The 27,754-nt window shown below is 27.3% G+C and overlaps 3 protein-coding genes and 1 non-coding gene across 6 annotated transcripts; 2 read left to right on the top strand and 2 right to left on the bottom strand.

Moving 5' to 3' along the window:
* The first annotated feature begins 220 nt into the window (after positions 1-220).
* Positions 221-2,235, top strand: LOC127279343 (translocon-associated protein subunit gamma). Its single transcript, XM_051301649.1, has 4 exons — positions 221-491; positions 884-1,011; positions 1,734-1,825; positions 1,911-2,235. The coding sequence occupies exons 1-4, from the start codon at positions 362-364 to the stop codon at positions 2,107-2,109; spliced, it is 549 nt and encodes a 182-aa protein (XP_051157606.1). The 5' UTR covers positions 221-361; the 3' UTR covers positions 2,110-2,235.
* Positions 2,236-3,416: 1,181 nt separating this feature from the next.
* Trnap-ugg (transfer RNA proline (anticodon UGG)) lies at positions 3,417-3,488 on the bottom strand. Its single transcript has one exon. It is a non-coding gene; the product is annotated as a tRNA-Pro (tRNA).
* A 2,585-nt stretch (positions 3,489-6,073) lies between these two features.
* LOC127279450 (solute carrier organic anion transporter family member 4A1) lies at positions 6,074-27,297 on the bottom strand. 3 transcript variants are annotated; one of them, XM_051301800.1, is made up of 14 exons: positions 26,926-27,297; positions 26,242-26,312; positions 21,333-21,392; positions 14,033-14,243; positions 13,202-13,370; positions 13,001-13,133; positions 12,596-12,770; positions 12,310-12,412; positions 9,560-9,681; positions 9,073-9,330; positions 8,688-8,889; positions 7,122-7,269; positions 6,611-6,993; positions 6,074-6,419 (listed from the first exon to the last, which is right to left on the bottom strand). In XM_051301800.1, the coding sequence occupies exons 3-14, from the start codon at positions 21,384-21,386 to the stop codon at positions 6,233-6,235; spliced, it is 2,145 nt and encodes a 714-aa protein (XP_051157757.1). In that variant the 5' UTR covers positions 21,387-21,392; positions 26,242-26,312; positions 26,926-27,297; the 3' UTR covers positions 6,074-6,232. The 3 variants fall into 3 exon arrangements, with proteins under 3 accessions (XP_051157757.1, XP_051157756.1, XP_051157758.1); XM_051301799.1 differs by lacking the exon at positions 26,242-26,312; XM_051301801.1 differs by lacking the exons at positions 21,333-21,392; positions 26,242-26,312; positions 26,926-27,297 and adding an exon at positions 14,400-14,586.
* On the top strand, positions 21,883-24,374 carry LOC127279451 (mucin-2-like). Its single transcript, XM_051301802.1, has 2 exons — positions 21,883-21,977; positions 22,997-24,374. Exon 2 carries the CDS (start codon positions 23,031-23,033, stop codon positions 23,862-23,864), a length of 834 nt encoding a protein of 277 aa, XP_051157759.1. The 5' UTR covers positions 21,883-21,977; positions 22,997-23,030; the 3' UTR covers positions 23,865-24,374.
* Positions 27,298-27,754: the final 457 nt, after the last annotated feature.

Genomic DNA, 27,754 nt, shown 5'->3' with positions numbered 1-27,754 from the left:
AAAATTAAAAATATTATCAAAGTAAATGAATTTTATTACTTTTAAATTTCATTTTAAAAAAAGTCAAGTAAATATAATTACTTTAATTATTATTTATTTTGTAAACAAAATTTTAGTTTCTTTAATTTCTATTCAGGTATTGGTAACACTGATCATAAAATGACGTTTCGTTGGACACGTTGCATTCAAGTGCCACACATAGGCAATGGTATGCGCATGCGCTTCTTACGTCGTCACCACTTGTCAATTTCTAGTTCATATAATTCTCTCATAAAACTCTCCACGAGTACTTTAGTTTTGCTTTCAAGAAGTTTAATTTAACTTTAGTTTAACACAAATAACGAGACGAAGAAAATAAAAAATGTCTGGAAAATCAAAAGCATTTACTAAAGAAGAGGAACTTTTACTTCAAGATTTCTCAAGAAATGTTTCAACAAAATCATCTGCATTGTTTTATGGCAATGCTTTTATCGTATCGTCAATTCCCATCTGTAAGTAAATATATTATTAATTCTAACAATGCTCAGCATCAATTTTTAAGTTATTAGAAAGATAAGTTTATAAACATATTGTTTTCATTAAATAAACTATCTTTTTAAGTCATTATCTCTTGGATTACATTATTTTTTTGGAGTATAATTTAAGGTTAGGTTTATTATAACATTTGTAAATATTGTTAAATATATAATATTATTTATATACAATATAAGAATTATATTTTTAAATTATTTATTAATGTATTTTCATATTGTTATTTTTTTAACACAATTTAATATTTTTAATTGTTTATTCAATTTATAAAAATAAAAAAACATTACATATCTTTAAGTATTTTATTTAGAATTAAAAAGCTGCTATTATAATTAAATTACATTGATTTCAGGGCTTTTCTGGAGGATACATCTTATTGACTTGTATGCAAATTTGATTTCATTCGTCCTTGTGACTTTAGCAAGTACATACGCGCTTGCAGTTGCTTACAAAAATACGAAATTTGTCTTAAAACATAAGGTGATTATTTAATTTTTTTTTAATGAAATATTTTCATTGTATTACATGGAAAAAAAAGTAATTTCTTAAATTTTACAAAATTTTTTGTATTTTTATACAACAGTTAATTTTGTGTGATTTACAAGAGTTTTATAAAGTTTCAATACAAAATACCCAATTTTTAAAATTTCATATACTTAAAATAATTTTATATTTTGTAATGAGCTGTTTGAAAATTTTGCAAAACTTTTTTTTTGTAAATCACACAAAATTGAAATTTGTAAATTGAATAATTGATATATCAAGGAGAAGCAATAAGTTTTGTAAAATTTAATTTAAGTCTCAAAATAAGTGAAAACAGGCACTTAAAATATTTTCGTTTCCGTTTTTAAAGTTGTTTTACGAAGCTGAAGTACGCAACGTTTATGATAAACGATTTTGAAAGAAATAATTTTTTAAAATGAAAAATTCTATAATTTTTTGCCTAAAAAATATTTTTTTTATAATTTGTTGATTAATGAAAACTACAAGAAATATTTTTTAAGCAAAAAAAAATATATAATTTTTCATTTTAAAAAATTATTTCTTTCAAAATCATTTATCATAAACGTTGCGTACTTCAGGTTCGTGTTGTTTTTCGATAAATATATATAAACATTTTTACCCTCTTTAATTTTTTTCAAAAATAATAATAATTATTATTATTATAAGTTTTACTAAAAAAAATAAATTTTTTTAAACAGATTGCAGTGAAGCGAGAAGATGCTGTTACACGTGAAATGAGCAGAAAATTATCTGAGGATAAGAAAATGAGCAAAAAAGAGAAGGATGAGAGGTAATAATTGCTAAATAAATTAATTGATTTATATTATATTATTAACTGTATATTAATATAATCAATATATATATATTTTTTTTAGAATTTTGTGGAAGAAAAATGAAGTGGCTGACTATGAAGCAACGACATTTTCAATTTTCTACAATAATGCACTTTTCTTGGCTCTTGTCATTCTTTTGTCATTTTATATTCTCAAAACATTGACGCCTGCTTTCAATTATGTTTTTTCAATAGGAACAACGAGCATTTTACTAGCACTCATATCAACTGGTACTCAATAAAATAGCTATAAATTTTTGTTAATTTATTCGCCGTAAGACATTTTCAATATATTTCGTTAGCTCATCTTTTGATACAAAATATTATTGTGCTATGTGCATAAAAATACAGTTTTATTTATACATACACTTTGTTCTTGTTAAATTTATTTATTTTCTTTAAAAAAAAAAAATGTAATATTCAACAGGTTCCATACATAATTTTCCTTATTTTAAATTATCCACCATAACAAAAATTGTTTTTCTTTAGAAAAAATTTCTTAAATACAATTCAGAGAAATAGTATTTTTTTTTTAAATTATTATTAATTTCGTCAATTCTTCAATTGTATATAAGTACCTATATAATTATTTTATATTTTTAGTTTTTTAAATTGTAATAAAAAAATTGAATTTATAGTTTTTATAAAAATAAAAAAAAAAGTTATAATTCTTAATATGAAAAATAATCCTTTGCATAAAAAGATAATTTAAATAATTTACTTGAAATTATTATAGTTGGAATGTTTCAATTACGGTTATTGTTTTATTTTAATTAATAAATTTCAAGTTTTATGCAGGTCGTGGAAATCTTTTAATAGGTATCAGATATTTTTTATTAAAAGTGAACAATAGTATATTATGTGGCAAGCACGTAAAGTAGTACTTTTTAGGTGAGGATGTAATTTTCAGTACGAGCTGTCGTTAGTGCGACGTAGGTGAGACGAAGGCGAGCTGTAGGTGAGATGAAGACGAGCCGAAGGCGAGTCGAGTCGAGCCGAAAGCGAGCCGAGTCGAACCGAAGTCGCACAGACAGCGAGTATTGAAATCATCCGAACCTAAAAATTACTACGTGCGAGCCACATACGCTATTTTTTTCGCCATTGTTATGAAAAAGTGAAACAATTTTAAAGAAAAAAAATAATAAAAATTGATAAATAAAATAAAAGCAAAAAAAAAAATTATGCAAAAATTAACAACTGCCTAAAAAAGACTTTATAGGGCAGTTTACTGCCTAAAAAAGACTTTATACGGCAGTTTGCTGCCTAAAAAAGTCTTTTTTAGGCAGTTGGCCCAAACTGCCTTAAAAAGTGCTACTTTATCTGCCCAAAACAGGCACAAAAAAGACACTTTTTCATGTCAATGGCGAAAAAAAAATTTTATTTATGTTTATAGTGTCAATGAATTTTATAAATATTTTTTTAAATTAATAAATTTAAAATAATTAAAGTATAATCGTCGCCAATAAAACAAAATAAATTGTCAATTCATTAAATTAATAATTATGCAATTTCTAATTTATAATTAATTTTGAGAACATGTAAAAAAAAAGGGCCCCTCCGGGATTTGAACCCGGGACCTCCTGCACCCAAAGCAGGAATCATACCCCTAGACCAAGAGGCCATATGTCATACTTTTCCTTAATAAAAGATCTATATTGCATGAATTGTATAAAGGTAATATATTAATGTTTACAATATATAATTATAATTTTTTAGATAAAAGCTTACTGTAATACATTGACTTGTTGTATTTTATTAAACAAGTTTGAAAATTATAATTTTTGAGGTTAAAACAGAGTCGGCGGTATAGTATAATGTATATGTACAGGCGCCATATGGTTTTACCTCTTTCCGTTCGATCCCTGTGCAGGGATTAGTGATACTTCTCCTATAGAGAAGATCTTGTAGAACTGAGTTGCAATTTAATGTTAAAAAAAAAAATTCAAAATTATATTTAAACAAGTTCCAAGACAATGAAGAAATAGTTTCTAATATTTTTCAGAAATATCAATAGTTATGCGTAATAAAAAAAAGTAGTTCAAATTTATTGTCATATTTTTAATTGATGATTCAATATATGAAATGTTCATATATTTATAAACATTAATGAAAGAACAAGAACAATGTAATAATTGATAAAAATTGAGGATTATTAATATTTTATTTTACACATAAAATCATCAATTATTATATTCTTTTCATAGTTGGTCCAGAAGAATGATGATTTGTCCTTTCTAAAAAGAAGATATCTTTGACATTACGCAGAAATCCCCCCCTGGATATAGGTGAGTCTTTTTTTTCACGTAAAAAATTATAAAATAAAATATTTAAAAATCTTCAAAACAGTATTTTTTTCGATTTTTTTTTAAATACAATAAAGTTGATGTAAACTAAAAATAGGTAAAAATAGATACAAATTGATTTTGTCTCAACTAAATGGTGATTTTATGACATTATATGTATAGTAAATTTAATTAATTATTATTAATAATTTATATACGGGGCATTCTATGGGAAATTTTCATTGAAAATTTTTTTTTGTCCGAAACATTTTTTTTCGAAATCTATATGAAAAATAAGGAAATACGTATTTTTTTATTTTTTTATTTGATGAAAATGAAGGAAGTTATGATTTTTTGAAATTTAACGTCAACGAAGAAAGTGTGTTTTTGGAACATTTTTGAATCTATTGTACTAATAAATTAAAAATTATGCTATATATGAAATTTGTTCATTTTTTCTCAAATTTTTCAAATATGTGCTCAAAAATAACGTACCTATAACAGAAACAACAAAACAGTTGAAATTAAACTTATAAAGTGAGTTTTCTCAAAAGAGACACTTTCGACTTTTAATTTTTTTTTGCATTACAATCTCTGATGATTGAAGAATTTTTTCCCCTATCTGCGAAAGTGGTACTTTTAGTTTATAAATTACTATTTACAATTTTTAAGCTTGACGCAACGATTTTTAGTATGAAATTATAATGATAATTTTCCTTCCCAATTATATATTAGAATGTGAAAATTTTGATCCACGGAAGGTATTTTAAATAACACAAGTTTTATGTCATTTTTTAATTTATTGCTAAGCAACGTTTCGATGACATGGTTTTGTCATCCTCTTCAGGCTGATAAAGAAATTTATACACCAATTAAAATAAAAATAAAAAATAAAAAACAACTAAGATACACAAAAACACAGTATTCACAATAAATTAAATAAATAAGTCAATTACCAAGTATAAAATTGAAATTACATTTTTTGTAATTAGTCAAATGAATATGAAATTTTGTGTCTTATCATGGCAAGCGAATTTTCGAAACTAACAATAAATATTATAAGTTTGATGCGAATAGTGACGATGACAGGGTGAATGAACTCAAATATAAACAATGCGACAAATAAACGTGAAGACAAGTCATGAATCTAATCTTTCAATTATATATATTATTTCAATTATATACGTTGCTTAGCAATAAATTAAAAAATGACATAAAACTTGTGTTATTTAAAATACCTTCCGTGGATCAAAATTTTCACATTCTGATTTTTAATATGTTTTCATGAAAATTAAAAAAAAACAAATGAATGTTAATGGAAAAAGCAGGTTATATTTGTAGAAAAAATGCTTAAATTCTGTGAGCCGTACTAAAAAAATTATAAATAGTAATTTAAAAACTAAAAATACCACTTTCGCAGATAGGGGAAAAAATTCTTCAGTCATCAGAGATTGTAATGCAAAAAAAAAAAATTAAAAATCGAAAGTGTCTCTTTTGAGAAAACTCACTTTATAAGTTTAATTTCAACTGTTTTGTTGTTTCTGTTATAGGTACGTTATTTTTGAGCACATATTTGAAAAATTTGAGAAAAAATGAACAAATTTCATATATAGCATAATTTTTAATTTCTTAGTACAATAGATTAAAAAATGTTCCAAAAACACACTTTCTTCGTTGACGTTAAATTTCAAAAAATCATAACTTCCTTCATTTTCATCAAATAAAAAAATAAAAAAATACGTATTTCCTTATTTTTCATATAGATTTCGAAAAAAAATATTTCGGACAAAAAAAAATTTTCAATGAAAATTTCCCATAGAATGCCCCATACGCACTTATGGGAATTTTTAATAGGAGAGAACTGCAAAAAGTGCATTTTTTTAGAATTAATGTGACTTTTTTCAAGTTTAAAAAACAAAACGAATGTTTTTTTCGTTTTTATTCAATAAATATATACAAAGTTTAGAGAATTTTTCAACAATATTTTTAAAGTTATTAAGCATATATAGGAGTAAAATTAACATCTTATTGAAAAATCATATTTATAATATAAAAAATTTTTTTCTCAGTGTAGAAATAAATATCATTGATGTACCGAAGCTTCATTAAGTTGCATTTGTCCTGACTGATTATTATTTACAATCACTGTGGCGACAGGATATTGACAATTTTTAGCATTTACATCATTTGGCGGTTTATAAAATTTCCAAGCAAAGAAAAAAAATGCCAAAGAAGCCACTTTCCCAATAAATGATAATGCAAACATATATCTAAAAAAAATTGATAAAAGTATATTGTCATATAGTCAAATTAATTAAAACTCTTTATACAAAATATAAAATAATACATCTTTTTGTTCCTTAATTTTTTTTTATAACAAATATTTTACATAATAAAAGCAGTGAATAATGGAGACTTGATGTTGAATGTAAATTAAAATTTAAAGAAATAGTATACCTACCGACTAAGATAAAAATTATCATAAACAAGACATGCGCCTTTGCCCTCGGTTGTATCCTGCCAAAGTATGCAAGCTTCGTCAATGAGAGTTCCAAAAATAATTGGTGCAGGAATTGTTCCCAAAATTCGTACTTTGAGCAATTGTATTCCAAGGGCAAATGATTTTTGCTCGTCACGCACGACTCGAAGTGTGCCCGACAATGCAGGCATTGTACAAAGAAAGGTCAAAAACATATTGCAAAAAGAGAGGGCCATAAATAAATAAATGTACCAACAGGAAGTGTTACATTTTATATTAATTGCTGAATAAGACATCACTTTCTCATTTAATACTGATGTCATGTTTAATGACGACGAAGAAATGCATTTACACTCCGAATAGACCTGTTAATTTACAAAAATTTAACAATTAATTTTGTTCAATATTATTCAATAAAAAAGGTAAAATTATATATAATTATAATTTGGTTTTGACTTTTGTAGATAAAAATAATTATACGTATAATAATTACCTTTAAATCGTTTAATTCTATTTCTTGATTACATCCAGCATAACAGGGTGAAAAATATGTGACCCCATTAATTCCGCAAATGGGATTAAATTGAGATGAAATGCATCCACAATCTGTATTGCAAGAACTTTCTAACGTCATACTATCTCTTTAAAAAAAAAAAAACATTAAAAAAATATAAACATAAATCAATGTTAATTTAAAAAGTATTAATTTTTTCATTGTTTATAAAGTACAAATATTACATAAACAAGGAGAGGGTCCTTTATGTTTATTTCATAAACATTTTGCTTCCTCATTGTGTGAAGCAAAAAATTTGCTTCCTCGTGGAGGAAGCTATCAATTTCTCTAATTCAATTACAGTAGAATCCGGTTAATACACTCCCGTTTAATACGATTTCCCGCTTAAAACGCTCTTTTATGTTTGTCCCTGCATTGAAAGACATTTTATTGCTTTCCCGTCTAATACGTTTTCCCGCATAAGACGTGTTCTTGACACGGTCCCTTCAGAATCGTATTAACCGGATTCTACTGTAATTGATTTAAAACATTTCGAGTTAAAAACTGATTTAAATTAATTAAATTTTTTGAAAAATTAAGAAAATTTTAATTCATTTGGGGTGTAACATTTATATACTTTATATATACGATTCGATTCGTTTCAATGCAAGGAATTCAATTATTTTATGTATTAACTTGAATTTAAAAAAAACACAAAATTTTTAGCTAAAATATGAATTTTTGATTTTTCAATTTTTATTAATTCTTAAAATTTAAATCAAATCTATACTTTATATATAACAATCGATTCGTTTTAATGCAGGGAATAAAATTATTTCATATAATTATAAACTTGCATTTTAATAAACACAACATTTTTTAGCTAAAATGTGAATTTTTTATTTTTTAACTTTCATTAATTCTTTAAATTTCAATCAAATCTGTACTTTATATATACCAATCAAATCGATTCGTCTTGACGTAAGGAAGACGATTTTATTATATATTACCTTAAATTTTTCTATTTAAAAATTTTTTGGAAAAAAGACGATAAAATTTTTTTTGGGGGGTATTTTTAAAAATCCTCTCGTCATTTTTGAGAGATTAATGTGATAAATAAGCCTACCAAATTTTACCCAAATCCATTAAAACCTGTTAAAGATATCGTGTTCACAAAAACGATCCACACACACATACATCCGGACAATTGATCAGGATCTCATACAACATGTTTCTATATAGAGGAAAATTTGTTTTCATCATTTTTAAAAATTTTATAAACGAAAGGACTACAAAGCTTCCTCCACGAGGAAGCAAAAGCAATTAAAAAATCTGATTTTAAATTAATTTTGCTCATAAAATATTAACTCCCTTTGCTTCAACTCCAAAAGGACATTTATATAGAGTCCCGTTGGAAGTTAAAAATTATCTCTTGTTTTACAGTGTATAATTTTTCACTGTAAAATATAAGATATTAAAATTTTGAAAAAAAATTAAAGTCAAATATATATATATATATCAATTAATAATAATATTAATATATAAATATCTACTTAAATTTTATACCTAACTTGATTGCTATAGGGAATTGTGAGTCCAGCAAAATCCAAATTGGGACAACTCAAAACAAAAGCAAATGTAAAAATTAGACAAACAGCAGTGCAAATTATGCAAAATTTTAAGATTTCCAAACATGAAAGATTCCATCGTTTTATCAAATATCCTCCGAGAAATGTTCCACCTCCACCGGCAGGAACAGTTACGAATCCTGTAAAGTAAAATAAAAAATATGTTTATAAATTATATAAAAACATAATAAAATAATATAGATAATTAAAAATCGAAAATATAAAAAACATATTTCATAACCAAAACCCATGAATTTTATAGAAAAAAATTTTATCCTCAAAATGTAAAAATTTTCAGAGAGATTTTTAAACGATATATTTACCCATAAGCAGTGCGGCAGTGCTGACATTAACGCTAAATTGATTTTCTATTAGTTTAGGGAGAAAAGACGCAAATCCAGCTATAAGAAAGCCTTCACTGGCTCCTGCCAAATTTAACATGAAAAATGCGGGATTCCTCAATAAATCTTGCAATGCCCGTGTCAGATCATGAATTTTTGAAAAAGCCTCGCTGGCATTTATTGAATTCTTTGACGTCTCATGAGCTTCGGAAATTTTATCTTTTGATAATTCTTCAGAACCTATATTAAAAAATCATTCGTTTTTAGTAAATTTTTCATTTTTATTTCCAAAATTACGAAGAAAATTATTTTTTGAATATGTTATATAAAAAAAAATACTAATATTATTTTAAAATTTTATTTAAAAAAATGTAAACAACAAATTCTTAAATAAAAAATACTTTTATAAAATAATATTAAAATTTTGAAATAATTTTTTTTTTTTAATAATAATTATTCATATTCATACCAGGTAAAACTGCCGGGAAGGCTAAAAGTGGAATCGCTATTACAAAGCAGACGATTGCGCAAGCTAAAAATCCAATCCACCATGCTCCAACCCATACATTACTGTATGGAGTCAATCCGATTCTATAAACAGTAATAATATATTTAATAACTATTTTGACACATATTTAATATAATTTTTTTTTAAATATAAACTGTTATTTTTCTTAGTTGCAATTTATAAAGTAAGTATGATAAATTTAAAGAAAAGTAAAAAAAAAAATGAAAATTTTTATGATTACAAAGTTGATGATTAAGTATGTGAAAACAGTAAATATAAGTTTAAAGCAATTAAAAAATGTTATTTAAAATTAATTTCACTTATAAAATATTAACTCCCTTAAAACACTTAAGGTCATTTGATTCTCAACCAAAAATTTCAGTATTATACCAGAGTTAACTACTGGCGCAGTACTGGTTCAGTATTAGCTGCCGAGGCTGGTCAGTCTCTACTAAACCAGTACTGGTATTTTCATTGTATCAGTACTGTTGCAGTACCATCCTCCCAGTACTGGCAAACCAGTACTGAGCCAATATTGAGCCAGAACTGGCTCAAATAGATTTTCTTTTTGATTAATACTAGTTTACAAAAAGTTCTTGAGTGAACCTGATGAATCTTTTTGTTTAAATATTTTGTTTATATAAATTTTTTCACTTTGATTTTATTTTTGAAAATTAAAAGGTATTTTATTTTGCTTTTTTGTGGGTAAAATTATTTAAACAAAAAGTTTCCTGAGACTAATTCCAAAACATTTTGCAAGTTTTTTTTATTGTTTTCAGATATGCAATAAACCAAAAAAATTTTTAAATGATCAAACTAAAAATAAATAAAAATTTTTATAAAAAAAATTAATAATTTAAAAAAAAAATTTTTTTTTAATTTTCTTGACAACACTTGTTAAAAATTAAAAAAACAACGTTTATTTTCTTAAAAAAGTTTTTCAAAAATTTATTTTGATGCAAAATTAAAGTGAATAATAAAATAATTAAATAGCTAATTGTATAATTATATAAATTATAATTATTTTATAAACATTTTTATTTTTACTCAACTGTTTTTATATATTATAAAAACTTTGGTTTTATAATAAACATATTTTTATATTTATTTTTTGATTTTTTAAAATAATAATTTGCAATATATATTATACTTAATAAAGAATAAAAATTCTTGGTGTTTTCGATTTTATATATATAATAAAATATTAATTAGTTAGTTGACTAATTCATTTAATATTTAATTTGTGTTGGGTTACTAAAAATTTCACACACTTTTTCCTAAAAAAAGTATTACCTGGAGCAGAGATTTCACTATTGCAGTGAAACTTATCTCTGTTACAGTTAAAACTTTTTTTTCGTGTACAATAAATTACAAAACTACCAGTACTCAGCCAGTACTGAACCAGTAGTGGTTACTAGTACTGGTGCCAACTCTGGCAGCCAATACTGGTAAAATGTTATCATCCCAAAGTTACGCCAATACTGGGTGCCAGTACTGCGCCATTAGTAAATTTTTGATTGGGAATTGTTGTAGTTTGGCACATGTAAATTTTTTTCTCCGCAGGTTTTTTCTCAAAATATTTTACATAAATTTTGAGTTAAAATTTTGCGGAGAATTCAAAAAATTTATTTTTAAAAAATTGCATATTTGATTCAAATTCAATATGTAGGCAATAAAGTTATAGTCATTTCCCTAAATATGCAATTTTTTAAGAATAATTTTTAAAAGGACACATGTGATTGTTGTGATTTTACTATGTAAATATTCTTCACAGGTTTTTTTTTTTGCAAAATACTTGATAAATTGAATTAAAATTTTGTGGAGAACTCAAAAATAGTATAAGGATTCGTTATGTGCCAGAATAATATGTTTTCAAAAAAATTAATTCGCATATTTTTTTAAAATGGCTAAAATCGTATTGCCGTCAAATTGAATTTTCCTCAAATATATGCAATTTTTTTTAAAATATTAATACTCTGGCACAAAACAGCGATTTCTTGTTCTATTTTTGAGTTCTCCAGAAAATTTTAGCTCAATCTATCAAATATTTTGCAAGAAAATCTGCGGAAAATATTTACATGTGAAATCACAACAATCACATGATCTTAATATTAACTTAATTTACGAACTGAAGGGAAGGGGAAGATAAAAAGAATAGAAATATTGTGAAGCTCTATAAGGGTGTCAAAACTCAGTATGGGCTCTAAACTTTTTCCCCGTGGGACGTCAAATATTAGGGTTCTCGACTACACCGCCATGAATCTCTCTCCCTTTTATAATATATATAAATATGTTTCATAATGATATACGAACGAGGGTAAAAATTTTAAATATATATGCTTAATTTTTTTTCCATATTGCACAAACGTGTTCTTTTGCGACTTTTGTTCGCATGAGAAGGAAAATTCAAACATTTTATATGCAATTGCTTTTAAAGTAACAAGATATATATATATATATTTATAGAAAAAAAGAAGAAAGGAAATAAATGTAAAGAATTATATTCTCAAGGTAGAAAAAAATTCAAAAGGGAGATAATTACTTACGACTTTCTTTTATCACAATTTTATTTAAAAAAAGTTACGTATCAAAATTAATATTCTTAAAATCTTTAAAATATCATTAAAGATTTAAATAAAATTTTTTTTAACGTAAAAGATCGTTTTAGATGGTAATAGAAAAAATAGAAAAAAAGGAAAAATATTACTCACGTGGAAACATCAACGATTAAAAAATCAGTATAAAGTTTTAATAGTTCACCACCTATAACGTAACCTAAAGCTGGTCCAATCACAGCCATTGTATAATAAATACCTGTATACATTTAAATAGTAGAAATTTTTATTCAAATATTTATTAGTTTTTAATTTTTATTTTCTTAAATTATTAAAATTTATATTGAAATAAAAAAAAAGTTTTTCTTTATAAGGAATAAATATTGAAGAAAAATAATTTTATGAAGTAGGTGAAATTTGCATCCGTAACTTTTTTTTTTACCTAAATAAACGGAAGACATTTTTTTTGAGACATTTTCATCCAAATATGTGACACCAAGTGTAAAAAATGGAACTGCACCTGCACCATGTAAGAGTTGTGCAACAAAAAAAATTAATAAGTACACACCACTAGAAGGTTCCAACTCTAAATCTTCTTGTGATTCATTGCAGGAAACCTGTTTAAAAATATTTTTCACATATTTTTCATTTCAATTTTTTTTCTGTAACCTAAAAACTTATTTGTAATTTAAAAAAGATAATAATCTAGTTTATAATGCAGTGAAATTTTTTTTTTTTAATTTACTTCAAATTTCTATAGCGTTGCCAAAACAATGAAAATTAATTAATTAAATGTCTATTAAAAAGCAGATTTAAAATTCTCTTTTTAGTATAATTTACTTATTACCGAATGAGAATTGTTTACTCTATGGCACGTGTTTGTTATTTGATGTCCTCCTCGATAAGGACCAGCAAAATAGTGAGGAGAAGCAAAAAGTAAAGCTCCTAAACCTAAGACTAGGACACCCACTCCTATGTATCTATGAAATAAAAAAATTAAATGCAAGTGAAATAAAAAAAAAGAATTTAAATATAAAACTCAACGAACCTAGGTTTTGATGATATTGTTCGCCCTCCTAAATAACTAATTGGAATTAATAAAAAAAAACTAGCAATATCATAGCCTCCAGCGATTAGACCAGTTTGAGATGAACTCAGACCAAATCTCCTTTCGATTGTTGTAATTACAACATTTATTAATCCATTGACCACCAATCCTAAAATTAGCACAAATTAAATTTCCTAAAATTTTAATTTTTGAAATAATTATATTAAACATAATATAATAACCGCTGAGATTACAGTGAATCAGATAGAATTTAAAAACAAACCATCCACCATATTGGATCCGCCATTTTGAATTTTCGAAAACTGAGTTCGTATTTAACAAAATGTAAAAATCCAAATTTTTATTTTAAATGATTTTATAGATTGAATATATGCAACAAAAAAATGTTTTATTTATTATTTATTTAAATAAATTTTATTTTTGCTAAAAATCAACTTCTTGCAAAGAGCACTATACAGTTTTTTTTATAATTTTTAAATTAAGAGTGCCTATATAACACTGAAAAAAAATTTATTTTGATTCAAATAATCCGTTACTTGACTATTATCAAATAAATATATTTATTCGTATCAAATAATTATTATTATTTGAGATAATATTTGTTTCAAATACAGAAATAATTGGTTCAAGTACACTTTATTTAATATAAATAAAATTTATTTGGTTCAAGTAAATATCTATTTGATAATAGTCAAGTAACCGATTATTTGAATTAAATATAAATTTTTTTTCAGTGAATATATTAAAGAATACGGTTTAAATAATCCATTGTTTTTTGAAAAATTCTCAATTAATTATATTTTGCTATACCTTGAATTGCTCCAGCCCAGCATAACCAAAAAAGTGCCCATTTTGCAGTTCGATATTTTTGTAAATAATACGGTCGAAACCATAACCAGCCACATTTTAATTTATGTTTTTTAAAATCTAAATCGTGATCCTCCACATTAGACTTGATCTCCAGCTCCTTTGGTCCATCCACGAAATGATCCGGTAAGACGGATAAGTCAGAAACACCAGACTATAAATTTTAAAAACATAAATAAAACAATAATTTTCTTTTCTATAATACAATAATATATGACATAATACAAAAAAAAATTATATTTTAAATTTAAGAATGTAATTTTAATTAAATGAATAATTATTCTATATATTTCAAAATAAAGAAACTTACATCAAATGTAAAATTATCTCGCATTTCTTTTATCATAACAATATAATTAACTTGAAAATTATATCAGCGGAAAATTTGTTTCAAAAACATGTTCATTATTTCTTTTTCAAAAATATATCATTTTTTTTTAAAAACAATCTTTAATTTTTGTTTCAACAAAAATTCATCTTCACATTCCACAAAATCACAATTGTTTTTCAAAAATACACGTATTTTTTATTTATTTTTCCATTTTACAGGTAAAAAAATTTTAATTAAAAAAATACTTTCTGTTATTATAAAAATTGTAAATTAATTTAATTAATAATCGATTTTAATTATTATTAAGACAAAAATATTAGTTAAGGGGAGAGTCGACAACAGTGGATCATTTTACTTTTCTAGAAAATTATGTTAAAAAAACTACCAAAATCTAATAAATAAATTTTACGTATACTTACTGATTTATTTTATGACTTTGGTAAAAAAAATTTTAATTCATTTTCCAGAAAATTAAAATGATCTATAATGTTGTCCACTCTCTCCTATACATATTTACAAAAAAAAATGAAATACTTTTTTCTATGAAATTTATTAATTTTAAACAATTTTTTTTAAGTTTTTATAACATACACATATTATGTATTAAAAAAATGGAATAATAATTTAGAAATTTTTTTTCAATTCAATATCACTAAATTGTATTAAGTATATATATAATGGATTGAAAAAATGAAATTTCACGAACCGCTCACGAGTGTGAGTCACATGATACTGTGGGGTCTGAGAACTGAGAGACTACCCTTAACTGAATTTTTTTTTCTTTCTCTCTTTCATTCTCTCAATTTTCATTATTTTCTTTCATCCTTTATAGAATCACGAGGTGTGACTTTTACGATATATCATATTTTTCATTCATAATAGAGGACAATATGTCATATATTTAGCAGTCTCAAAAGATATATAAAAATAAAAATTTTAAGTAGATACAAAAAATAAATTATTTTTCTGATAACTTATTTAGGTATATAACTATATTTGCATTTACTAAGAAGTTATAAGGTAACATTAACTTTTTTAAATATAATTCTCCTGAATTTATAATTTATATACTCTATAGTTTAAGGGTTCCTGATTACGAATCTGAAATTAATTTATTCTATATGCGCAAAAAGAAAGTGGACAAATCTATAAATGTTTTTTTTTCTTTTTATTTGAACATTGTGTGAATTTAAAATTACCATCATTGTCATAAATGCAATTTCTCATGTAACCTCAGGACCACCTACTGTTTCTTTTTCAAACAGAATCACGTGACCCTTTTCAAAGCGGGAAGAACTGAATTGATACTGAGTAAACGGAAACCATGAATCTTTATTAAATCTATTATGAGAAATAAATCTACTATAGGATGGTCGCGTGGCACATACAAGCAAAGAGTACTTTTACTTTCATATATATCACCGTGCGACACGATTTTTGACCCACAAAAAAATCCAACATTTTCGGAAACTAGGACCCAAAAAAAATACCCGTATCTGGCCGTTTTGCTAGATCAAGTTATTTGTGGTTTTTAGGGAAGAAAAGTGACAAGAAATCTTTTAAAAATTATTAATATTTTATAAAACTTGGTATCTGGGGGTTTTCGGTGTCGATGATTATTAATCTGATGTCAGATTTTTAAAATTCAAAATGGCCGATCCAATATGTCGATCAAATTTTTTAAAAGTTATTAATTCTGACTCGGAGTGATCGATATCATCATTTTTATTATTTAATACTGCCGAGTGATAAATTCAAAATAATATTATTAATTTTTTATTTTATAACCGCCATTTTGAATTTTGAAAATTTAACATTGAATTCGACATCAGTGACCCCAAAAACCTCTAAATACCAAATTTCATAAAAAATTAATAACTTCTTAAATTTTTTACCGCCATATTGGATCCGCTATTTTGAATTTTGAAAATCTGACATCAGATTAATAACACAGCCCCACAAAAATAAAAAGTGTCGTGCGCGGCAGACCAGACTAGTCATTTCCCATGTATTTTGACGCGCTGAACACGAATCCGAAGTCCGTTTTGCTCCATCACGTCAGGATTTTTTTCTAACCTCCAAAAACCTGTCGGATTTTGAGAGGTAGGCTATTTTTTTTAAAAAATTGATGGATTTACTTCAAAATTGGTATCTAGGGGTTTTTTGGGTCGCTGATGACGAATTTGAAGTTAGATTTTCAAAATTCAAAATGGCGGCTCCAATATGGCGGACAAATTTTGTAAAAATTGATGGATTTACTTCAAACTTGGTATCTAGGGGTTTTTTGGGTCGCTGATTACGAATCTAAAGTTAGATTTTCAAAATTTAAAATGGCGGCTCCAATATGGCGGACGAATTTTGTAAAAATTGATGGATTTACTTCAAACTTGGTATCTAGGGGTTTTTTGGGTCGCTGATTACGAATCTGAAGTTAGATTTTCAAAACTAGAAATGGAAATTCTTATATACATAAGTAAGGTATTCACGTCTTTTTATGATAGCGCACACTTTTGTCCTCAAAGGATCTGTGTAATGGTTTTCTTTTCAAATTGGTGCCTCCAGGTACAATATCCCTTTTCAGCATCCAACAGTAGTTGGCCATCATATTTACATCCCATCTTCCTTGATAACGACGCTCAAAATCTTTCAGATCTTGATGGAATCGTTCTCCTTGTTCTTCACTGTAATCTCTCAAATTTTCAGGGAATTGATCCCGATGCGAGTCTAAGTAATGCAACTTTATGCTCATTAAGCATCCTAACTTACCAAAGTTTTTAATCATATCACTAACTATTTGCTCCCAATTTTCACTCTTGTGATTACTCAGAAAATTTTCGACAACTGCTTTGAAACTAAGCCATGCGGCTTTCTCCTTTTTATTCATCTTGGTGATAAATTGCTCATCTTTTAACAATTTGCGAATACAAGGTCCGTCGAAAACCCCTTCTTTTAGTTTCGCATCAGAGATTTCTGGAAACTTTTGTTCCAGGTATTTGAAACAGTTTCCTTTTTTATCTAAGGCTTTGACAAACTGTTTAATTGCTCCTAGTTTCGTGTGTAAGGGCGGAATTATCACCTTTGAAGGGTCGATATCGTCCGCCATATTGGAGCCGCCATTTTAAATTTTGAAAATCTAACTTTAGATTCGTAATCAGCGACCCAAAAAACCCCTAGATACCAAGTTTGAAGTAAATCCATCAATTTTTACAAAATTCGTCCGCCATATTGGAGCCGCCATTTTGAATTTTGAAAATCTAACTTCAAATTCTTCATCAGCGACCCAAAAAACCCCTAGATACCAATTTTGAAGTAAATCCATCAATTTTTTAAAAAAATAGCCTACCACTCAAAATCCGACAGGTTTTTGGAGGTTAGAAAAAAATCCTGACGTGATAGAGCAAAACGGACTTCGGATTCGTGTTCAGCGCGTCAAAATACATGGGAAATGACTAGTCTGGTCTGCCGCGCACGACACTTTTTTTGTGGGGCTGTGTAATCATCAACCCCGAAAACTTTCAGATACAAAGTTTTATAAAATATTTATAATTGTTAAAAGATATCAAGTCACTTTTCATTTAGGGGTTGTTTTCAACCCTAAATCCACAAACAACTTGATCTACGCAAGTAGCACGGAATATTGCTTGAATGTCATGGTGATATCAACTCTCTAAATTTGAATCAGCGATAAGTATACCACTGGTACCAATCAGCGGATATACGCTGAAAAATCAGTGAAATTCCACTAATTTATCAGTGCATATAAGCTGATTGGAATCAGTGGTATACTTATAGCTGAGAATCAGCGAGATTCCGCTGATTCAAATTTAGAGAGAAGAGGGAATATTCCTGTGACATTCAGGCGATATCATAATGTCCGCTTCATGGGGACAATTTATAAAATTCTAAAAACAAACATTTATATTTTTTTTATTTATTTTTTTACTTAAATATTCAAAACAAACAATATTTTAGAATTTTATAAATTACACGAATATTCTCTTAATATCACACGGAGATCTCCTCAATATCACACGAATTTCACGGGAATATTCCCTCAGTATCATACGAATGTCACAGGAATATCACCGTGAAATGTCCCCGTGATGCGGACATTATGATATCGCCTGAATGTAGCAAAACGGCCAGACACGGGTATTTTTTTGGGTCCTACACTCTAAATCTGAATCAGTGAAAATTTCACTGAATTGAAATCAGTGGCTCACTGGTAAATTAAAGAAAACTGAGCCACTGATTTCAATTCAGTGAAATTTTCACTGATTCAGATTTAGAGTGTAATTTCCGAAAATGTTGGATTTTTTTGTGGTTCAAAAAAAAGTTGAATTTTGTCGGACGGTGATTTATATATCATGTACTTTTTCTTTAAATAAATAAATCAGAAATTCCGCATCTATGTTGTTAAATAAGTGTAGGGTCAGCAAACGGAATTATCTACTAAGTTAACAAATAATTATAAATAATCATATGAATTTTTAGTTTTTACTCTCTTAATATGAATCAGTGAAATTTAATTGCGATTCAAATTAAGAGAGTAGGTATGTGACAAAATATTGAAAGAGTGTCTTCTTTGGTTTTCAATTTTTTATGTAGGTAATAAAAAAATGTCTTCTACTGCTAATTAACGGACAAAAAATGGGATACTAATTAGAACCTCTTGAAGGTAATCTAAGATTAAAATTTTTGTGGCGTATTTATTTTTAAGGAGGAGAACCGGTGAAATTTCAACTCATCAAAATTAATGTTGTTAAGGGGTGTCAATTTTTTTTCTGGCCTTAATTGGGATCTAAAATTATTGTGAATTATCAAAATTAAAAAAAAAATTTTTTTACCATTTTAGAAATTTTATTTTTTGAAAAAATTGATTTTTTTTTATATTTATTTATTTTTTTTATATTATAAAGAAAATATTAACATCTACGTATATATACATAAACGTGCTCGGGGATCGTTTAAAAGTTCTTTGACTTTCATTCTCACTTGAGATGAAGAGAAAACTGCACAATACCAATACAGCACATAATTTTCTATTGTGAAAGCAAATCTCGCACGTGGTCTAAGCTGCTGTTGAGGGTGCTTGTCACACACACCGGAAACTATTTTAGATTTACATAATAAATTCAGAAGGGATAATAATTTTTTATAAAATTTTTAAATAAACTCTACACATAGTCCGCTCAAGGGGGACTTTCAATTTTATTTTCAGTCCATATATGTACCTTATTATTTATAAGCGAATTTTTATTAATACAATTAGCACATTAATATAATAAATTTTAAAATTATGTTTTAGACAAAAATTGAGGGTACACTGAAAAAATGTTGGTGCAGTAGCAGCCCCAAACAAAAAATTTCTATATTTAATTAACTTCATATTTAATATTTTCCATGAGTTTTTATATGAATGAAGTTAACTGATTATATAAATTTTTTGTTTGGGGCTGCTGCTGCATCAACATTTTTTCAACCCATATGCAATAGTGCATTTGGCGCTTGGACTGTCTGTCCCAACCGCAATATCTACTTCGAGTTGCGTGGAGTCTAGTCTAGTCTCTTCTTTGCAACTCGAAGTAGATATTGCGGTTGAAACAGACAGTCCAAGCACCTAATGGAGGTTCTACAATAGGTGCAAAAGGCAAGTGCAAGTTTAAGTGCAAATTTTTTTTAGTTCAAACTATAGAAAAAAAATTTAAACTTGGACTTGCGCTTTGCCTTTTGCATATATTGTAGAACCTCCATGAGTACAGTCGCATGTAGCAGATTAGCAGAATAGTTTTCACCCAATTAGACGATTGAGAAAATCCCTGCAATCGCCTGATTGGCTGAAATTCATTCTGTTAATCTGCTCCACTATGTGACTGAACCCTAAATCCACTATTGCCTGCACCCCGTTAATTCTAGATCTTATTAAAATACTCATTTTACGACTTGTGTATTTTGAAGAAAGCTCGTTAAAAATTTTTAAAATAAATATATTTTTTCTGTTGATGAGTTATTAATTTAAAATCCTAAAAAAATTTCGAAGCTTTAATATTTAATAAACCCAAGTAGCACGGAATATTGCTTGAATGTCAAGGTGATATCAAGCGAGAATATTCTTGTGACATTCAGGCGATATCATAACGTCCGCTTCATGGAGACATTCCACGGTGATATCCCTGTAACATTCACGTGATTTTCGTATGATACCGAGGGGAATATGCCCGTGAAATTCATGTAATATTGAGCTGTGATATTGAGCGGAATATTCCTCTGATATTGAGGGAATATCCCTGCACAGAAAAAACCTTGTCTCATTTTTGATGCAAATCAAAATGAGCCAATGCTAAACGACATAGACAGTGGCGCCACCAACCTGGTTCATTTTTGTTGCACATCAAAATGAGCCGCCTACACGGCTCATTCTGAGTTCAGTTTTTTTCTGTGTGTAATATTGAGAGAATATTCCTGTTATTTATAAAATTCTAAAATGTTGTTTGTTTTGATTGTTTTGAATATTTAAATAAAAAAATAAATAAATGGAAAAAAATAGAAAAAATTTTTTTTTTAGAATTTTTTAAATTATCTCATCAATATCACTGAAATATTTCCTCAATATCACAGGAATATTCCTCTCAATATCACAGGGATATCCCCTCAATATTACATGAATTTCACGGGAATATTCCCTCGGTATCACACGAATATCACGCGAATGTCACAGGAATATCACCGTGGAATGTCCCCATGAAGCGGACATTATGATATCGCCTGAATGTCACAGGAATATTCCCACTTGATATCACCGTGACATTCAACCAATATTCCGTGCTACTTGGGAAGTTAAAAATTTTATTTAAAAATTAAAATATATTAATAAAGAATAAAAATGAATTCAAAATATAAAACACAACTTACCGAATTAATTCTACTAGCCTCATTTTCATAACATGGATTGTTAGTGCCTTGCATTATTAACTGTAAAAAATGATTTTATTTTCAGTTACAATGTTCTATAATCTTTTAAAAAGTATTAATATTTTATAAAACTTTGTATCTGGGGGTTTTCGGGGTCGCTGATTATTAATATGATGTCAGATTTTCGAAATTCAAAATGGTGGATCCAATATGGCTATCAAAAAAATCCGCCATTTTGAATTTTGAAAATCTGACATCAGATTAATAACCAGCGACCCGGAAAACCCCCAGATACTAAGTTTTATAAAATATTAATAATTTTTAAAAGATATCTTGTCACTTTTCATTTAGGGGTTGTTTTCACCCCTAAAAATCACAAAGGAACTTGAGCTAGCAAAACGGCCAGATACGGGTATTTTTTTGGTCCTAGCTTCCGAAAATGTTTGATTTTTTGTGTGTGTATATAATATAATAATTAATTAATTAAACCATGGAAGATAATTAGTTACCAGTACTGATTATTTTAAGGATTTCCCTGTGGAGCCTCTAGTTGGGTTGTGAGAGAGGAGCGGAAGAGGGGAAAAAATTCAGTAATCACGACCTGCTTTTCACAGGACACTTCTTTCGAACAGTGAACAGCTTGAAGTACGGTTTGTTTTTAAATCATTATATTATTAAGTATTGTAGTAAACGGTGTTCGTGTGATTATCCTCAAGATTACGAGGTAGGTCTCATTGTATTGATCAATTATCCAGTTTTTACTATAAGGCATGCGATACGAACCAGACAATTTGTTAATTACACACAAAAAAATCTTTACCTAGATCAGCGATATGTTTCACAAAAACAACAAAAGTTTTCGCAATTCTAAAAAAATATATCGCTGTTCCAGAGAAACTTATCGCTGTTCCAGGTGAAGATTTTTTTGCGTGTAGTATATGAAAATTTTTGTGATCGTGCTTTAATTTATTTCTTTTTAGGCATCGAATTAATCCCACAATAATTTATAATACCCTACGTGGTACGACCAAAGCCATGAAAGAAAAAAAATTAAAATTCGCCTGTTTAAAAATTTATTTCTGAAATTAAAAGTAATTTTACTCCTGATATAACGAATCACAAATTAAAATACATAGGTATATTGTGTCATGTTGGTATTTCCTATATATTGTTGTCAATCTTGATAACGCTTTTCATCGGTGAGTATAATAAACAATCACCGTTGTCAATAAACAGAAGCTAATTCGAACTTGATTCTCTCTGTCCTGTTGTTATTTCATAACAAATGTAATATCGATTTTGTTGAAGGAATAATATCATTTATTTTATTTACTAACCCAAAAACGGGAAAAATTTCTATACACAGAGAAAAATATTATAACTTTCTATAGCAGAACTATTTTAGGTAGGAACCGTACAAATACAGTGCTTAGTCGTACTGAAAACTGACGACAGAGTGCGTGCGAAATACACGCCGGTTGAACAAAAAAAATGGGAAAAATTTATAAAGTCATTTTTTAAACATAATAATTAAACAGAAAAAAATTTTAATACATTATTTTTATGTTTAAAGATGTTTTTCACTCAGAAAACGAAAGGAAGGTGACATAAAAATAAACTAAAATGACTTTAATTCATGGAATAATAAATTTTCTCCATTCTAGATCTGTGAACATCGTCCAGCAATCGCCCATTAAAATGGCGGAAAGCCAAGGGAAGACCGCCATACCTCAACAAATGTTTCACTTCTTCCAAATCTTAATGAAAAAATTGACAATAGCCAATCTTCACGCCGATGCTAATAAAAAGGCCGCGGAACAACTTGGTCGGTTGAATCACATTCTGAACGAAAAAGTTAATCGACTTCAACGAGTAGTTGATCAACAAAAGGAATTAATAAATTTCCTTCAGGACTCATCTAACACTCAAAATTCGGTATCCCCACAGTTTAAAACATTTAAAACAATCGCCACCCAAACCTCAATGCCCGTACAGTTCACAACAAAATCCACTCAAACATCGTCTATTGAAGAATCAACAGACCGCCCACCTTCCGTTATAAACACGAAAACTATCCCTAAGACTCGCTACCAAGATATTTGCAACATCCTTGAAAATCCTACACCAGCCAAAACCACTACACCATCTACATCGCAAGAACCCCCTACCCCATTAAAAAGGAAACGCGCCTGTGATTCTCCAATTCTAAAGGGAAATTTTGTTTATCCCAATCGGTCCCGACAACTTTCTGAATGTAATAAGTCTCCCCCTTCCGAACCTGCTACTTCCACCCACCGACAAGATCCAAGCCCCGATTACTCCCGCTACGATTATCCCCATTGTACCGAAAATCCTGAATATCCGAGCTACACCTACTCTCCATCACCTGTTCCAATTCCCTCTCTTTTAAAAATTAGCGTCAAAGTCCCCGTGGATGCAGACCCAAAAACTATTAATTGGCTCAGACAAAGGAAAGGATGTTGGAATTGTCAGAGTAGAAAACATAAATTTAAAAATTGTCCTCGTCAATAACGTCTGTTCTGTCACTATTGTGGAAATCCTGACACATCCAGTGAGACATGCCAAAATTGCAAAATAATTCAACGGTAGTATATCAATTGTAAGTGATTGTGAGTCGATTCCCATCCACAATTTATTCCCTATTTGTCGCATGTAAAAATTTGTCTTAGAATACTAGATGAAGTCTAATATATAGAGTGCGGCAATGTCATATTACCTAGAAACATTAATTATTCAATCTAATAATTCTAAAAGCAAATTGAATTATTGATGCGAATGCTTTTCATTCCTACACAGCACGATATCTTCCTGACAGTTTCCTGAATAATCAAATGGAAGCTCAAAAGAAAACTTCTCGCGAATCTTCAAATTATCATGGGAAACTCCAACGGAATCTCTAAGTAGGCATCACCAGAATCTCGAGGGAAGCTTCCACCGAAAACTACCCAGATAGCACATTAGCATGCAGCAAGCATGCCGCGCAATATTGCCAACCTTGCACGGCAAACTTGCGCAAGCTTCAAATGTCCCACCTGACCGAAAGCTTGCATGGTAAGCTTACCGAAAGATTGTAGTGTAATGTTACTGCAAGCTTACTGAGTAATCTTGCGATAATCTTATTGTGCAATCTTGCAGTAACCTTACACTGCAATCTTTCGGTAAGTTTACCATGCAAGCTTTCGGTGAGGTGGGACATTAGAAGCTTGCCGCAAGGTTACGTGCTATCTGTGTAGAGGGTAAGGTTCCCTAAACAATTCATTAAAATGTTATTTAAAATTTTTTAAGATTAAAATTTTTCTTTTAATTTCTTTGAGGTTTACATTTTGAGTTTCCTCGAAGCTTCTATTTGAGTATCACCGATCTTCCCTTGGAAGCTTCCAGGAACATGTCATGTTGTGTGGGTTTATTCAAGCTTATCCCCCCAAAATAATTTTTTACTACCCGGTAAGAAGGCTTGTATTAAAAAGTATTAGAAAACTTCATTGCACAATCATATCAACTTAAGAATTAAATCGACAGAATTTTTGGCTCGTTTTGTGAAAACTTCCGAATGCAGTTCTTTAAATTGTTTTATATTTATTATTTATAGTATAATTTTATAGTTCACAACTATGGAAAATAATACCAAAATGATATTTTTATGTTATCTAAATTGGTTTTTTCTTTAAAAAAAAATTATTGTTAAAGAACTTATTTAGCAAATTATTTCTACATTTTTTAATTTTGAAACATTACAGACTTTAAATAAAACAAGTATTTTACAATGACGAAATTTATCTTAAAACATAGGTTTTTTTATTTGTAAACTTTCTTTCGTGTCCTTTAGTACTTAATTTTAAATAAAAGCTTTCTTTTCGGGTATTTTAAATATATTTTCATCATGAAATTTTTAAATCTCAAGGGGGGGGGCGATTGACCCATTCACTTTTACGTAAAATTGTCAATGGAATAAAGAAAGTTACTCTCTAAATCTGAATTAGTAAAAATGTTTACTAATTTAAATTAGTGACTCACTTTTTGCTTTAGAATTAGTTAAATTTTACTAATTGTTAGTAAAATTTTACTAATTATTAGTAACTTTTACTAACAATTAGTAAAATTTAACTAATTCTAAAGCAAAAAGTGAGTCACTAATTTTAATTAGTAAACATTTTTACTAATTCAGATTTAGAGAGTATGTGCCCGTTGTTTCTTTTTTTTAATGTACCCGAATTATTGAGTTATGAATTTTCAGAATTTTGGTTTTTTCAATGTATACCTATTTTCAATCGCATATAACTATAAAAGTATTGAATTCAGTAATTTTATGGCCAAAAGAAGAAAAGTTTCTGTTCTTCTTCGATTTTTAAATAATGTGAACAAAAAAAATTTTCTTGATAATGTTTATTGGAAAAATATCAATTTTTTTAAAATTTGGGCAATTAAAATTTTTTATTACACAATTTTATTAACAATAAGAATAGTTTGAAAAATGTTTTAGAGTGGCAGGATGAACATTTTTGTTTAAATAATTTGTTAAAAAGTATTATGTATTTTTGAAAACATAATGTATTTTCATTATTAATTCTAAATGCGATATAAAAAAATGTTTAAATTTTTAAATTCAAAAACAATTAATTTGTTTATATTTTTTTATAAATTTTCCAAACTTTCAGAATTATGACATTAAAAATAGGTATTCATTGATTAAACCAAAATTTTGAAAATTCGTAACTCGAAAATTCGGGCACTTTTAGAAAGAAATAAATAAAATACGTATACATATACCTTTTTTCTGTAATGAATGAAAAAAAATATATTTAACCGAATTTAACAAGTTGACTTAAATCTGACTTGTAATCGCCTATATTATGTTTTTTGAGATTTTTGATAAATCATACATACATACCTAATAATTATTCTACTTCGTGCCGTTATATTATTATTCTGTTATGCGATTATGTATGTTATACCATTATCCTTGAAACAAGAAATTTAATGTTACGTAATTACTTTTTTAAATCTTTATATCAACAGTAACAGTAAATCAATTAATGAGAAAAATACAATATTACGAAATAAATTCAATCTTTGTTATTGAAAGTTGTATTAAAAATAAAATAAATAAACTATAATATTACATTTATAATTAAATAGTAAAAAGAATACATAATATTTTGCAATAATTTTATTTAAAATGTCTATATGTATAATCATAAATTATCCAAAAACAGTTTCCATTAATAATAATTCATATAAATATTTTTCCTTTTTAACAATATGTCTATTTTTTTTCCTTAACTCTTTGAGGACCTGTACTGTTTCCAGGAAACATGAACAATTTTTAAATAACTCATATACATAACATTATTGTTTTTTTAAAACTATATAAGGAAACAATTTTTTTTTATTCCAAACTTTATGTTTCAGTTAAAAAGAATTTAATAAATTTTTTTATAAAAAACTTGATTAAAAATCATGGTTTTAAAAAAACAATTTGCTCGCCAAATAAGAGTTAAAATAGAAAGTATTGTTTAAAATATTCATGTTTAGTTAAATCGAATAATTATTTAGCAAAATGTTAATTATATACCTTTTCAGAGAAAAAAACCAAGCATACATAATATCCTGTAATATCCTGTAAGTAATTTATGTATCACTTTAAACAAATGAATTCACATGTTTAAGAAATATTTTTTGAATTTTCCTTGCTTTTAATTTTGACATAATTTCTTAAATAACTTTTAAAAATATTGAGTTTTGATGCATTTTTTATATTTTTTACTACTAATTGAATCTATCACATGGCACTATATTTTTACACTAAATATATTTTTCTACTACAACAATTTTATTACTTTTACTGAACTTTTAAATTCAATTTTTAAATATATGTATAGATATAATAAAAAGAAGTTTAAGTTTATGCTCAGTGATCAGATGAAGAACGCGATAAAACTGACTTTACTCTCTCTTTACGTCTGTTTTTAATAATCGTTGCTTTTGAATGTGAAGAATAGAGTGGGGTTTTACAATTTTCCTATTAACGCATTTTCAATATCAATATGGAATTATATACTACTATGCAATTTTATTTAAACATTCGATGCATGATTAAAAACGGTTTTCCTTATTTTCATTATAATTAAATGAATTCTCGTATCTTATTATTATTATCTTAAATATATATAATTTTTTTCCTCTAATATATCATTTAGAATAATGATGCATACATTCAGCTGCATTCTTGCCGTCACGTTGGTCCGATCAATTGGACCCCGGTCTGGCACATAGCTGACCATAACACAAGCATTTTTTATTTATAATTCAGTTGAAAATTTGAATAAACTATAGTTACCTATCAGATAATATTTTCAAAATATTAGCCATTTCATTTTTTTGTCTATTACCAAAAAACAGTT

The sequence above is a fragment of the Leptopilina boulardi genome, unplaced genomic scaffold, assembly GCF_019393585.1.
Source record: "Leptopilina boulardi isolate dan_hultmark-lab unplaced genomic scaffold, ZJU_Lbou_2.1 LbouV2_216, whole genome shotgun sequence".
NCBI classification, from domain to species: domain Eukaryota; kingdom Metazoa; phylum Arthropoda; class Insecta; order Hymenoptera; family Figitidae; genus Leptopilina; species Leptopilina boulardi.
Note: the sequence above shows the minus strand (reverse complement) of the source record. Positions and strands in the feature narration are given on the sequence as shown.

Excerpts from the sequence above, each read along its gene's own strand:
- LOC127279343 (XM_051301649.1), top strand. The coding sequence starts at position 362 with ATGTCTGGAAAATCAAAAGCATTTACTAAAGAAGAGGAACTTTTACTT. Across the intron at positions 492-883 it reads CGTATCGTCAATTCCCATCT|GGCTTTTCTGGAGGATACAT; the intron begins GTAAGTAAATAT and ends CATTGATTTCAG. Across the intron at positions 1,012-1,733 it reads AATTTGTCTTAAAACATAAG|ATTGCAGTGAAGCGAGAAGA; the intron begins GTGATTATTTAA and ends TTTTTTAAACAG.
- LOC127279450 (XM_051301800.1), bottom strand. The coding sequence starts at position 21,386 with ATGCAAGGCACTAACAATCCATGTTATGAAAATGAGGCTAGTAGAATT. Across the intron at positions 12,413-12,595 it reads AATGTCTTCCGTTTATTTAG|GTATTTATTATACAATGGCT; the intron begins GTAAAAAAAAAA and ends AAATGTATACAG. Across the intron at positions 9,331-9,559 it reads CTTCCCGGCAGTTTTACCTG|GTTCTGAAGAATTATCAAAA; the intron begins GTATGAATATGA and ends TTTTTAATATAG.
- LOC127279451 (XM_051301802.1), top strand. The coding sequence starts at position 23,031 with ATGGCGGAAAGCCAAGGGAAGACCGCCATACCTCAACAAATGTTTCAC.